Source organism: Cetorhinus maximus, chromosome 13 (assembly GCF_964194155.1).
Source record: "Cetorhinus maximus chromosome 13, sCetMax3.hap1.1, whole genome shotgun sequence".
NCBI lineage: Eukaryota > Metazoa > Chordata > Chondrichthyes > Lamniformes > Cetorhinidae > Cetorhinus > Cetorhinus maximus.
This window is the reverse complement of record NC_135891.1, coordinates 66095087-66110490: the sequence shown is the minus strand read 5'-3', so window position 1 is coordinate 66110490 and position 15404 is coordinate 66095087. Positions and strand designations below refer to the sequence as shown.

Genomic DNA, 15404 nt, shown 5'->3' with positions numbered 1-15404 from the left:
CATTACCAGAACTAGATTTTCATTACCAGAACCAGATTTGGCCGTTTTTAATTATGTAGTTTTTTTTCTCTTATGGGAACAGCTATGAATTACTGTTTAGCTTTCTCCATGTTTATTGGTTTTACCTATTTCCAGGCAGATCTCTTGAACTTGGAGCGCAAGTGTGAGAAAAGTGGAAGGAAAGAGCAATCGTCGGATGCAGCCTACAGCAGTGCAAGTAGGAGCAGGCTTCAGTATTGTATAGGGGAGTGGGGGGAAGGGATATGCATCACCCTTGTTGCTAAAGGTTTAGGAAGCTGCTGTGACATTATATGGACCCATGAAATTATAAGATAGCCAGGGTGCTCTGCAGTTAGATCTGGTTGGGTCTAAAATCTAATTCCTCCTGATTTAATCTCTCCAATAGCAATCCAATTCTCAATTACTTTCACTCTGCTCCTACAGACAGTGTGTTTCACACATCCTCTATCTTAGTCAGTTTAATTACTTTACACTATGTACTTGCTGGAACCCTTCCTTGTGTTTTCTAAAGTTTGTGATCATCTCGAGCACTTATCAAATTTTTCTTGCTGTAATTTTTAACGCATTGCTAAAAAGCATGGTCTGTTCTTGTTGAAAAGTCTGGGATTTTTTTTGATTTTAAGCTCCAAATTGGTTCAGTTGCCTTTCCTGCACTATCGCCAATGCCTGCATAGCCATGCTGTGGAACAGGGCCAGAATTGTACCAGTGATTAAGGTCTGGCTATACTTTGTACAGGTTTATTACTTCCCGCACCCACCCCCCCACCCCCCACTTTACAATTTGTGCTCTATCCCAATGGATATACATCCCTTAGATCCAGTTAGTCTTCACTTTCTTTCATCTGGCAAGTGGTTGCCCTTGGAAGTCCCAAAATATGCAAAACGTTGGAAAGCCACTTTCTCCCTCTGGTTTTTTGCCTTAGGAAGCATGTTACCAATAGCAAATGCTCAGTTTTGTGAGGATCTAGCCTGATTTCATTGGTTACCTTCCTGCTGCTGCTATTGGTAGGAAGTTTTGCAGTTGCGTGTTGATTTAGATTTTTCTCATTAATATGCTTCTGAACTGATTTAGTTTTGAGGAAATTGCATGTAGTTGTGATGTAAGGCATATGGAAACCCAAGACTTTAGATGTTTAAAAGGTGCTCTTGCTTATTTTCCAGATATGTTTACAGGACGGATATCGTCAAAGCCTCCATCTTGGATGTATATGCCTAAGCCCATGTGGCATTCGATCGACAGACATAAATTCCAATTTCCTTTACGAATGAGCAACCCTTTATGCATGGGTTATGAATATGTGGAAATTGTAAGCTGCAGCCAATATTAGTCTATATTTTTTCACAAAACAAACTGATTTATTGGGTTATTGAATTTCTCTCTGGGTTTTGTATCTCTCTATGGCTCTGACAACATTGTACAAGGTTTTATGTCAATTTGGTTGAAAGAAAGCAGAGAGCTCCCTGTAGTAATAGAGTGGGTGGGGGTTGTGGGCAGTGGCACGGTGGTATTGTCACTGGACTAGCAATTCAGTCGAAAGAAGAATATTAAAGGGTATGTGTAATGATCAGAAGAGTGGGATTTAAGCTGGGTACTTGTGGTGGGCTGGGGGTGGGGACACTGGTACAAATTTGATGAGTTGAATGTTTGTTTTTGTGCTGTTACCTTCTCTTGTAATTCTTTCAATCAACTGATGTTGAAACATATTTACTCATTCAATCAGTCTGGAGTTGAAAGTACAGCATAAGTTGCAATTATTAAAATTCTACCAACTATAGTCCAGATCACAAGATAAATGTCTACTTTGGGGAGTGGAGGGGAAGAGGGAGAATAAGGAGAGATCTACCTTTCCTCAGCTTTCCAGACTAGAATCTTGTGCTTGAATCTATTATTTCTTCCCTAGTTAAGGAACTAAACATGGAATATGAAGAACCTATCAGGCACCCCCAAAACATTCCAGTAAAATTTGCATTGTAGAGTTTGATCACTCATTAGAATCTCCATCGTCATTTTCTGAATCCTTAGCATCAAGCTGGTCTAATTAATCTAGATTTATAATTGATGTTATTCAACCCTACTCTATTGCATTTGAGAAATTTCAGTCTAGCTTTCAACAAACCCAATTATACTTGTCTATATCTTTTCTTAACAGTTTTCCATTTTTATCTGCCTCTTAAACACTGATGCACTTTGCATTATGGTGAAAACTCTAATCTTTGTTCTTGTATGAGGCTCAATTATTTTACCTAGTTCTGTGATTATTTTAAAACAGTGAAGAAAGTATGTTGGGTGGAATAAATTGCATTGAACAAGTCCAGTTTGGTGTTCAGTTGATGGTACATACCACGTTAGTGTACCTAACCTGTCACTGAATATCAAATTCAAAACTTGAGAACCAGTCTTGTTGTAAATGGACCTGCCTTGCCCCATCTGCATGAAATGTTACTCCTGCTGACCAGTGTCTCTCTGTTCCATGCAAACCACATACTTGTGATTCCCAGTGAAGGGCCATAGGGGTAAGTTTAGCTTGTGCTGAAATTAAGCTGTGATCTTTTCCTTCATAAGAAAAGCTAAATTGGACGTAGAAGGAACAAACTTATTGTGAATTTATCTCCGATCAAGTAGTTGACATATTGATGTTTGTGGGGTGTAGTTCCAAGAGCAGCTCCATCTCTAAGCCGCAGAAAGTTTACATGCTGACCTTCCCGCATGCTGGAAGGAGGTGGTGGAATTGAAAGTCTGAAAAGATAATTGATCATCCTCACGTTTGTAGTAACTTGCAACCTGTCACTCCTTCAAATTTCAACTCTCCAGAGCTCCAGAACTGAGATTCAAATACTTTGATTAAAAAATAGACTAATACTTTGATGTGGTACTGAGATAGTGTTCCTATCGTAAAACCATGAACCATCAGCACTGACTTTTTAGTCCTTTGCACCATTCTAAATGAGGCATCTTCCAATGCTTAACGGTCAATGTCTGGAATGCTTGCTGACTTGTTCCTGAGTTGAGTAGTGGGCTCTTCTCTTTCTGTTCAGGAGGAATTTCACCATTCTTCATCGCTCTTCGTCAAAGAACTTGTGTGCAGTTGTCAGAACATGGCACAAAGAGAAGTGGGAAATCGCAGAATGGTGAAAGACAAGGTTAGTCCTGGTATAAACATTCCTGGTGATGGTGAAGCATTCCTTCCTGTTCTCAAATATCTGGAAAAGTCCTCTAATAGAGTTTCTGTTGTCCCATACAGTTAATTATTGGGCTTCTACAGTTCCTACTGTTAGAAAGGGGGTTGGGTGCTCAGAACTTTGACCATTTCTAGAGTATCCATGATGGTATTGATTTATCTCAAGTTCCTCATGCCCTGCTTCCCGTAAGGATTCCATTCCATTCTCCCAGTTTCTTTGTCTTTGCCATATCTGTTTTTGAAGATGCTACCTTCCACAATGGCACTTCTGACACATCTTCCTTTTTCCTCAAACAAGGATTCCACCCCACTGTTGGTGACAGGGCCCTCAACTGAGTCTGTTTCCCACTCTTCTGCTCTCACCCCTGCCCCTCCCTCCCTCTCCAGAACCACGATCAGATTCCCATTGTCCTCACGTTCCACCCCATCAGCTTCCCCATTCAAAGCATTGTCCTCTTCCATTTCCGCCACCACTGAACCAATCTTTGCCTCCCCTGTCAAGAATTCCAAAGGGACCGCTTTCCACCCCGACACCTTGGTCCACTCTATCATCCCCAACACCTTGTCCCCTTTCCACAGCCCCTTCCTAAGTGATCGTAAGAGGTGTAACACCTGCCCTTTTTACCTCCTCTCTCCTTACTAAAGCCCCAAACACTCCTTTCAGATGAAACATTGATTTACTTTCCTACTTTCAATTTAGTATACTGTATTCACTGCTCACAATGTGGTCTCCTCTACATTGGAGAGATCAAACTGGGATCAAAATGGACAACCGCTTTGTGGAACACCTTCACTCAGTCTGCAAGCATGACCCTGATCTTGCTTGCCATTTTAATTCACCATCTTGTTCTCACGCTCAAATTTCTCGGATTCCTGCAATCTTCCATTGAAGCCCAATGTAAGCTGGAGCAACAAGTACCCCATCTTCCGATTCAGCACTTTACAGCCTTCTGGACTCAACACTGAGTTCAATGACCTCTGACCTCTGTTTTGATTTTCTTTCTTTTTTGCCCGGAGCCAGCCTGTATCGTGTTTTCATGTTTTTGCTTTCAGATAGAGCTGTCCTTTATTCAGCCATTAACACTTAATCTGGACCCATGCATAGTTTCTTTACTACAACCATTACCACTTCTTTTGCTCTTTGTTCCATAACATCTTTGTTATTTAATCTTTCCTGCCCTCTAACCTATCCCTGACCTTCTCTTCTGTTGTACCTCCCGTCACCCCCCCCCCACTGCCCCCACCAGCCAAACAACATAAAATCCATCGTATTTCTACCTCTCTTTAGTTCCGAAGACAAGTCATATTAGATTTGAAATGTTAACTCTGTTTCTCTCTCCACAGATGCTGCCAGACTTGCTGAGTATTTACAATACTTTATTTCAGATTTCCAGCATCTGCAATATTTTGCTTTTATTATTTATCATTGAAGCTGCTTGTTTTGAATGGCTTTGAGAATGTAAAAATCTTTAATGCAGACTCCACGAAAGCTGCTAGAGTAACAAGTAGTTTGGGGATGGGTGAAGGCTGAGTACATGACCACGCTGAAATGAAGCTCCAATTTGACTATATATTTGTAAAGCTTGCATATCTCAATACATTATTGGAAACATGGATAAAAATAAACTTTGTTAATATTTTTTCTCCTCCTCCTTGTTTATTTTCTTTCGTCCCCCCCTTCCAAAATGAATTGTAAGAGGAGAATTTGTCTGTCCCATTGGAAATTAAATTACTAGGCAACAAAAGTAAACCAGAATTTTTACTTTGTGCCTGGTTAAAATGAGTTGGGCCCCTGAGGGAGTGTTTCCAACCGTGTAGCCAGGAATGAAATAAGCCATTCTTGAGTCAACTGCACGCATTGTGGGGTTGAAGCAGCCCTTCAGTGTTGTTCCTGCTTCTTGGGTACTTTGTGGAATTTGCAGCTGTTTCAAGAGGGGAATTTCAGTCAAGGTTTTCACTGCTGCGTATTGAGTGAGAATGAGATTGTGCTCCATTGTGTAGACCCAAAGTTGGACAGAGCTTCTAGCCTTTGTATGAAGTGCTATGGATCTAGTTCTAATCCACGGAACCTTAGCCCAGCAAGGCTTCCTGTCTTCAGGAGGGGAGGGATGAAGCCTGTGTAGCTGTGGGAGAATGAAGACAAATGAACTGTTCCTTTTAGTCTATGATCCTGGAGCTGCACTCCAATGACCACCCACATTTATTTTACTGTGTTATTCAATTTCCTTAGGTGCATTCAATATTTTTGACTTGACTGCACAGTTTCATAGGCTGCATATTCTGGGAACTATGCTGTTCAGGAAGTGGGATAGTTTGAGAGTTACTGGTGTTTAATCAAATCGAGGGGTAACAAGTGCATTTCATGCATGTTGACGAGCCTCAGGAGGTTGGGACAATGCAGTTTTGTTTTGTGTTGGCCAACAATTCAAGTGTTCACTTTTCTTTCTGTTCACCCTGGTCTCCATGTTTGACCAGCATTGGTCCCTAGGCAACTTTCAGATGAAGTGTAGGTTGTTGGGTATACATGGTTGGGGCCTAAGATTAATTACAGCCTCTTTTGAACAATATTTCTATGCTTACAGGAAACTAACACAATGAAAATGTCTGCTTTTCAGTTCTGTTTCTTTTGCCAAAGGGAGTTTTTCTTCACCTGGGCTCTCACTTGTCACTTCTGTAAAAAGGTAAGGCTAGTGAAAGCTTTTTTTTTTCTGAGTCTGTGCATGTATCTAGCAAGTGTATAGCTAGTAAATCGAGAAATCCCACCAGAAATTGATCTGGAGGAAGCCATTCAGCCCCTTCAAAGAACATGGCTGACCTGCTCCTCAACCCTATTCATCCAATTGTTCTATTAAAACCCTAATTTAACAAAAAATCTATCAATCTCAGTCTTAAGCTCCAACTGACCCTCAGTCTTAATGGCTTTTTCCCCCCAGGGGAGAGGTGGGGTTAGTGGGAGAAAACTGTGGGGGTGGGAAGAGAAGATCCCAGGTTTCCTCTACCCTTTGTGTACATAAGTGCTTCCTCATAACACCTCTGACTGGCATAGCTCTAACATGCAGATTATTCTTCTTTCTTTCCTGGTTTCTCACCAGAAGGGGGACTGATGGATGTTAAAAGCTCATAATACAATCACACCCACACTGTTGGGTGCTTCACTGCTTAATGTACATATGGGTTTGATCAAAGATATTCTTAACTAGAAGTTTTGACTTTCCTGGATGAGAGGCTCTGTGCTAAATTACCAGTGGGTAATGAACATTATCTGCTACCAGATCTAAGATATAGGCTTGAGTTAATCTATAGGCTTCAGTTTCCTTGTGTCGTAAATCCAGTAGCTACTTTCTTGATTTTTACAGATAAATCTGTTCAGAGTGCTTTATGAAGGTAAGAATGCAAATATTTCACTTCAATTAATGTTATTGGGATTTATAGAAATCTATTCTGAAGGCAAAGAACCCCTTTCCATCTAGTCTCACTTTTCAAAGCATAATTCAGTGCAGGTTTGTTTTGTGCCACCACCACACTGATGTAGTAAGAACAAGACTCTGAAGCCTCCTTAGAGCTGATTTTTAAACCCAGGAACTCTCCTAAATTTAAAGCGTTTGTAAGAAAGGAAAACACTTAACTACAGAAGTGACTTCATCTGGAACACTATATAATTCACTGATACTAAGGTGGATCAGTGAATTGAATGGTTCAGTTTATGAAGTTTCATAGTTGCAGAAGCATTTAGATGGTGACTGTACAAACTGGATGCCTAGTGGTGAGAGATGCTTTTCCAGCATTGATACCCATGTATTGATCCATAAATTTTCCTCCTTGCATTGACTATGCTTCACTTTACCTCTGGTACCATCTCTATGCCATTCAAAATGACTTATCAATCCCACTTCAATTATGTTTGAAAATAACCATGACCATTCTGGCCTTGCCAGTTACTTCTCCAAACTCCCTTTACTCTAGAAGGTCATTGTTGGTACTTGGCTGTGTACTCATCTCCCCATAACTCCCATCTTGTAATAACTTAAAAACCATTCAGTAATGCTGTAAAATACACCTCTCTCTCTTGCTGATCTACATTTAGGCCCCATTACGTCACTGTAACCTTTCTACAACCCCTTCTGTCTAGACATTTCCTTCCCCTTTCTCCACCTCCAACAATCCTTGATGCCCAACCTTCCATTGGGGTCCTACTTGCAAAACACCTTTGCGCCTCTATTTTTCTCTTTTAAAAACATCGCCAACTTATTCAAAGATTTTTTTTTATTATCCCCTTCCTAAACATTTTGTACCTGCTTTCCCCTTTGCTCCATTTTATACTAAGATGTGGACTTTAATCCCTTCAGAGTTGAGCTCTATACTTCCTGTGAGGAAGTACCTGCTGCTTTGAGGGAGGGCAAATTTCTCCAGGGATTGCATTTTCTGTCTGTATGACAGATGCCTTGGCACAAAGCAGCAGATGAAAGGTATCCCATTTCCATTTCTTTAAGTAGTGACTCTAATCGTGATCTCCCCAGGCTGGTTGAGGTTCAAATTCCTTTTCTGCCTTTCTGCCATATCTGAATCCCATCCCAAGCCATTAGGTAAACAAGTGGGAGAAGTGAGATTTGGTAGCAGGTTGCTACTAATCTAACTCTGCACTGTTAGTCAAATGGTGATGCTCACAAATTGTGGGGGAAGGGGGAAGATTAGCATCTCATTCCCACAGGATAACTGAGTTGTTGCGTGGTATCTGGTGATTTGGGTTTAAACACCAAAATCCAGGACAAGAGCAGAAATGTCTTGACTTGGATATAATATGTTGTCACTCCCACAAAGATGTTAGGAATGGTATCACGAGGGCTACAGCTGTTTAGAGAAGGTTCTCTTCTATATAGGGTCAGCAAACGTGACCTTGCTAATGTTGCTTCTTCACTTGAAAGCATTTTTAAAACAAAGTCATTTCCAGCAAAACAATTTTTTGGCAAAGTACTGTAGAATGGATCATTGCACCTAATATTTGGTGGGTGGAGAAACAGCTGTCACGAGTTCCTATTTTTCTAACATAAGTCATCACTTCAGTCATCAAGGTGGCTATAGAGGCTAAAACCAAGGCTGTTTGGACCTTGTGTGTAAAGAACAATATAATGGTGCTTCACACATTGGAACCTTTAAATTCAGGTCTTGAATCTGGTTGAGTTTTTAAAAAAATAACCTTTAAATGGTCCAACCTGTTCCTGTGAAGTACAAATCCCTTCTGATTTAGTGGTTGAGAAATGATTCCCCTAACCTGGAGGTTGCTTCCTTCTCTGAGGACTGAGGGTCCGTTTGTGGTTGTATTCTGCCGGAAGGACTGGTGAGATGTTACGTAGTTCTTGCAGTTATCACAAAACGCCCGATTACTTTTTCGCTGTTAGCCCTGTGCCGACCATCTGACAAAGAGCTAGTGAAAGTATAATGATTTTTTGGAAAATAAGCATGTGCCACAACTCTTGCGTTTCTGTTTTGTAGGTGTAAATCCTCTTCCATGTATGCATCTTCCTATTAACTACAAACCATTAGTTGTAAGCACAGCAGAGGCTGGTGTCCAGGCAGAAAGGTGCAGATGTAGATGGAAAAAGGTACAGCAATGGGAGTCAGTGTGAGTATTACTCTCAAGCCAAGGGTGCAATGAATTGAACTGCAGCATCAATGAATGTACTTGGTTGGGCTGTTCATGCATCACAATGAGCAGTCTAATTTGGTTAATCAGAGTTCTAGTGTAGAGAGGGAAACATCTTCACCTTTTAAGGGTTGCACTGTTAATTATGTACTTACCGTAAATGGGATGTCATCAAAGGGTGTTCCAGCATTAGTGCTTTGTCAGCTTTTTTCAGTGTTTTAATTGTGGTCCATGTGAATGTTCCATGAATTGCTTTTCTCAGGATACTGGTGAGAATTTGCATGGACCTTGCTCAATTAGGACTAAGGCTTTGTTCAAAGACCAGAAAAGGCTGTGTTCCTTTGGATGGCAGAGTCTCCTTGTACAGCCAAAAGTTTGTGAAATGTATGGACCTACTGGATTGTGATTGTAATCAAATGGTGATGCTACTAAACTTGCACTATGCACAGGTTAGCAGTTGCCCAGTTCTCCCACTGTCTGTGCATGTATCCACCTAATATATGTTCCAGAACCTACCCAGCCTCGAAGGTAGGCCAAAGAAATATGTTGGATTTTGCTTGGAATGGGGGAGTGGGGGAGGAGGGGATGAAACTCAACATATCCCTTTTGGGATTCAGGCACTGATTAATGAGACTGCATATGGTGCAGTGAGATTTTATCAGCAAAATTTCTCGGCAAGTAGGCAGAATAATTTGTGCTCAAATTGACCATTTCTAACAGAGTTTTGGGGTCATCATCCTTTTACATCTGTCAAAGTTTAGGTATATTATAAATATAACCTTGCACCACAGTTGCCTCAACCAGCACTTGTGGATTCAGGGTACTTGTTAGCAGCTCTGTTGTAGGCACCTTGACTACAACCAATGGTGCATTAATTTAGGTGATTTGACTATTTAAGACTTTTCGATTAAAAAAAATTCTTCCCATGACATCTGTGATTAGCTCATCACGGGAAGCTGACTGACAAAATGCAGGGATCAAATTGAAGTTGAGATTTCCATAAATCTCCACTATTTTCAGTTGATAGTTTGGTGATAATATAATTGAACAATGAGAAGATAACAGGACTCTTGGGTCCCAAATAACCTTGATCATCTCCCTCAGTGCTTGAAAAGTTATGGGGGAGAATTTTCTCCCTGGCGGGCCGGTCGGGGGCAGGTGTGGAGCTGATCGCTGCCCGTGATTGGCTGCGTGCCGCCATTTTATGTGTGCAAATGCGTGAAAGAGTGCAGAAATCGCTGAAGCATGGAGCTGCCTCAGAGATTAAGATCAAAATTAAAGTTTGAAAAAAAAAATTATTCCGACATGTCCCCTCATGTGATAGTTTCACATGAGCTGGGGCATGTTTATCTATTGTCAAATACATTTTTATTCATTTAATAAAACATTCACGAAACCTCATCCCGCCCATGGATGCGGTTTCATGCAAAATGCGAAGGCCGCTTGGGCTCTTCGCCTGCCCACCAACCTTAAGGTTGTATGTGCAGCCCTGTCAATTGGCTAAATTGGTTCACTAATAGCCTTAACAGGCCTTTGACAGTTTGGCGTGCATGCCCGCCGAACGAAAGATCGGAATGACGCGCTGTGATGTCAGGACGCGTGTCATTTCACATGTTGGTGTGCAGGGCCCGCCCCCGCACACCAAAGAGAAAATTCTGCCCATGGAATTTGTGCATATAAAGCTGCCAACTACCCTTGATTTTAAAATGTAATCTGGCTGCCACATGTGTCAATGGTTTAGCCTTGGCTACTTGTGTAAGCCTGCCAAGAAGGATCCTAATGCTTTGGTGTAACTCCTTTTAAGAGAATTTTTTAAAAACTCAGTACATTAGCCATTTAAGGAAGACCTTAACACGATCATTAACTGGGAAAATATTTTGGAACCACTGGTAAATTTGTGAATGTATGTACAGGATGAAGTTATGGCCAGCCATTTTTAGTGTACTCTCTATTCTAGTTGTAGTTAGTCATCCATCTTGGTGTCCCTAACTCCATTGGAATAAACAAACTTTGCATTTATTTCTTTCACTACCAAATATAGACTGTCTCAAGATGGCGGGGGCTGTTTATGTAGCATGCATTGGTGGTTTACATGGTCATGACCTAAATGCTACTGTGTAACCATTGGGAACACTTGCTTGGCAGTTTCCTCCATTGATGGAAAGCAGGTTGATCCTTATTCTGCACCAAGAATGGTCATCCTTGCTCTGTAGGCACTTGATGAATGAGACCAGGTCTGCCACACTAACTGTTATAATTCCCTTCTGAGCAGTCAATTAATGCTATGTTGACTTCTGATTTGGAAAAAGTACCACTAATATGGTTGAACCTAGAAGATCTATGAAATCATAACTTGCGGCGTTGCTTGTGGTCCAGAGTGAGATACTGATCCCTGAAGGTTTGGCTAGAATAGTCTGAAAATTATAATTGAATTATAAAGGCACCACAAACTAGACAGAGTACAAATACAAAAGAAAACTTATTGTAATACACAGATCAGTTGCTAATCCTGGAAAAGGGGAGATGGTGGCATTGTGGTAATGTCACTGGACTAGTAACCCAGAGGCCCAGGCTATTGCTCTGGGGGCACAGGTTCAAAACCCACCATGACAGCTGGTCGAATTTAAATTCAATAAATAAATTTGGAATTAAAAGCTACACTCAGTGATGGTGACCATGATAACCATTATTGATTGTCATCATAACCCATCTGGTTCACTAATGCCCTTTTTAGGGAAGAAAATCTGCCATCTTTACCTGGTCTGACCTACATGTGACTCCAGGCACAGAAATGTGGCTGACTCTTAACTGCCCTCTGAAATTGCCCAAAGCATCACTCTGTTCAAGGACGATTAGGGATGGGCAACAAATGCTGCCATACCAGCGATGCCCACATCCTATGAAATAATTTTTTAAAAAAAATGTTCATTATTTTTTTCTATTTTTGCGTTTCTTCCCTGGCCTAAGTTCCACCTGACCTGCAGTTCAACATTCCATTCACACACTTCCATATACTTTAAGCTTTATCAGAGGACTTACAATGTGTGTGTAAATCTTGAAGATTAATTTTTTTTTTAACAATTGGTCTTTAATTGATAAGTAGGCTAACGGTTTACTTATGTTTAGATGGAAAGCTGAGGTTGAGAGCCAAGCACCAGAAAGCTTGGTTGGACAACGCCTGTGTGTTAACAGTTGTTGAGCTAATGGAGAAAACTGGTACCAACAGAATGTGAGGCAAGTATTAAAGATAAAATGAATTTTGGATCAGAATGATTGAGAGAGAAGTATAAAGGATAGTGACCAATGTTTGTGGGAAGTGAATGAAAAAGTCTGAATAGTTGAGAACAGAAAATCAAGTTTGTTGAATATGTATATGGAATGAAGCTGGATGGAAGTTAAATTAACAAATGGGCATTGCAGGACTCATTCAAATCTATTGTTATGGACAGGAGAGGGGTTAATTTAAACAGCACTAATTTCTTCTTTTGCCACCTGTCTGTAAACAAAGGTGTTCTGATTTATTTCCCTCTTCATAAGTGGCGGCATATTTCCCAATCCCTCTGTTTTGGTAAGATCCAATTTCTCTTAATAACCCCACTGCAAACTCGATAGGATGAATGCAAAGGTTAGTTTATTTGCACATTCCCAAAATGTGAAAGGAGGATGGGAACATCACCTCTGCACTCGGGCAGCGAAGAGACGGATAGAGAAATGAAGGTTTACAGTACAGAGACCACAGAAAATAAACATTGGTGCACATGAGTTCCAGCGTCCAAAATCAAAGTCCGATGAGGTATTCCTTCATGAAGGCCAGTAGGTTGAAAACCGATGCTGTACAATTCATTTTTCCAGTGGCGTTGACTTCTTACAATGAGAGAGGCATGCAGAGATGAATCGGTCTTGTAGGCAATGGTACAGAATTTCCAGTGTACATGGGGCCAGGTGTTCCACCTGGGCAGAGTTCCTTGACTGAAGCTGCTAATTATATAGCTTAGTCTGCTGTTTACTATGTAGTTCAGCAAGGCAATATTACTTGTTCCACGAGCCAGAGGCCCATGACACATAACTGCCACCTTGGCATCAGGTCTTTGACAAAGGATGTGTATCCATTGTCTAGCTTCCAAAGACTGTTAAAGGTCTCAGCCATCAGGAATTGAAAGGAAGGCTATGGGGCCTTTGTCTTAGCATACGATCCATCTCTTTTTGGCCAGCCTAAGTTGTTAAATACAGATGGCCTTTGTACATCTCTTTGAATATGGGCTATGCAGCCCACACGTGGTCATTAGTCATTCCTCAAGAGATAACAGACATAGGTTCAGACATTTTAAAGGTCTTTGTTCAGTTTTAAAATTCTAGAAATAGCAACGAGCATAAATATAGACATTTTATAAAAATATACAGTGTGAAATTTTAGTCCCTCATACTAAGGAATCTTGAGAGGCAGGAAAAAAATGAGTACATGTAGGACATTTGGCAATGATTATAGGGAAGGGATCTGTCTGAATAATTGGGCTAGGAAGGTCAGCTGAGAGCTGGATAAATCTAAAAAAAAAGCAAGATGAATAACTTGACAGGTTTGGGAAATGTGGAGTTAAAACAATTGGCAGATAAACAATGGAGCAAAATTCCATACAAAACCTTCAGGTCTGCATTGATGAACATGAAACAATTGGAAACTGATCAGGGCTATAGAATTAATTTAGAAATGAGGTGAAATTGATGTGACCATAGAGTTATAGATGATCAAGATACCATGAATACTATACCAAACTTAAGACTAAAATGAGATACAACTATAACTACAGCCAGCATTAATGTAATGCCTTTAACATAGGTGTCTAAAATGGATAGTAGCATGTCAAATTCTTTCTCCAAGCATTGTGAAATGATGTAAATTGTTAACACCACTTGTCACGACTCACTGGGGATAGTGCGCTGCAATATCAAGTCCTGCTGCTCCTGGAGCCGTGATAAATGTGAAAAAGTTTGATCAACCCACCTAACTGTTTAATGTAGGTTAACAGAATACGAGCACCAGGTTTGTAAATTTAAGAAGTAAATAACTGTTTATTGAACAAATTTTAACCAGTGGCAAAAGAAAGAAACATGAATGTTAATTTCTAACTCTCTAACCCAAACCCTTCTTAAATCCTTATACACACACATACAAGACACAACATGGATTTTAAGGGTGGGATAAAACAGTTCAATAGCACCAATTCTGGAGTACAGGATTTGATGGGTTGATTTTGAGCAATGTCTTCCAAATTCCTTTTAGTTCTTTGTTGATGACACAAGGTGGTCTTCCAGCACTTTCAGTCTTTAATTCACTGGTTGAGCACTTGCCTTTCAATGTCTCCAACAGTGATTTTCCCCTTTTGCCTCTTGACAGGGGTTTTCAGAAGGAGAGCATGTTATAGAGATATGAGGAGAAAAAGCCAGTTAGCTGGTCACACAGGAGAGAGAGGCTTTAGGTGTTTTTCCTTTCAGGCTATGAGCTATTCTGCTGCACTGCTCTCAATCAAATCCTGGTCTCCTGGTCAGGAGCAAATTAAAACGTTGTTGTCAGACAGTTCCCCATTAGACCAGACTCCTCCTTGGCACCATCCTGTCTTTCATGGCACACCCTGTTCCAGGACAGCAACATTGTATATATCCCTCACACTGTTCCAGTAGACATGTCCTTCATTGTAATTTTAATCCACAGTCCAACAGAAATAAAAAGATCTGTTCTTTACACACTGCTCACGTGGTGTTGCTGGGTCCAATATTGTAGCTGTTCTTCCTCTGTGTAAAGACACTTCTAAGTGCGCTGCCCTATGAAAACTGTTAACTCCTGAGGTTAATTGAGGTACAATGATAAAAAGCTGAGTGTTTGTCTTTGATGACCCGTGGGTTAATAGAATTATACAGTAGAACACTCGCAGATAATTTTGGTCCTTAAAACCTGCACCAGTGTTTTTTAGTCTTGAGACCATTGTGACCAATATTGGATAGCACTGATCTCTAGTTGACTGAATCTTGAAGTGAAAATCATCCAGGGAATGTTATTGAATAACAGCCAATAAAAGTGAATGGAATCTTTTTGATCTCTTTTTGGGAGCCCATTTTCGCACTGATAACTCCTTCATTGGTAGGAACAGTCTGTATTCCATTCTACCCAACCGAAATAGCTCAACTTTCACATCACAGTCAATGTTGAAAATTCTCCCCCATGCTTTTGCTTATCCTTAGCTTGGTAAATTGTTATAGTGGACAACATCATCTTTATTATTCTGAGTCTGCATCCATTAGGAGACTTGTTTGAATTGGATCCAGATCTTTAATGAATGGATGACTGCCAACTTTACTGCCCCACAGATACCAGATACTATCCACTTGTATCTAGCAAGGCTTGTATTCTGTTTTTGTGTGTATTGTTATTGCAGATATGTAATAACCCATGGTTGCATTCTCCCACAGTGCTATTGATGCTGGAAACTTTGCATTGTGCAGCTGATGTGTCTCCAATAATGAAGACTGACTGGGACTATGCTCTGATCAATGAGAGGAATTTGTCATAG

At 40.6% G+C, this 15404-nt stretch overlaps 1 protein-coding gene across 1 annotated transcript; it reads left to right on the top strand.

Annotated features, from left to right (window-relative positions):
* The first annotated feature begins 1275 nt into the window (after positions 1-1275).
* LOC144689096 (uncharacterized) lies at positions 1276-15404 on the top strand. Its single transcript, XM_078556244.1, has 6 exons — positions 1276-1328; positions 3058-3162; positions 5816-5881; positions 6557-6584; positions 8691-8800; positions 15270-15404. The coding sequence occupies exons 1-6, from the start codon at positions 1287-1289 to the stop codon at positions 15402-15404; spliced, it is 486 nt and encodes a 161-aa protein (XP_078412370.1). The 5' UTR covers positions 1276-1286.

Bases quoted from the DNA above. Each gene is read 5' to 3' on its own strand.
- LOC144689096 (XM_078556244.1), top strand. From the start codon at position 1,287: ATGAGCAACCCTTTATGCATGGGTTATGAATATGTGGAAATT. The intron at 3,163-5,815 runs GTTAGTCCTGGT...TCTGCTTTTCAG, and splicing joins GCAGAATGGTGAAAGACAAG to TTCTGTTTCTTTTGCCAAAG. The intron at 6,585-8,690 runs GTAAGAATGCAA...TCTGTTTTGTAG, and splicing joins GTTCAGAGTGCTTTATGAAG to GTGTAAATCCTCTTCCATGT.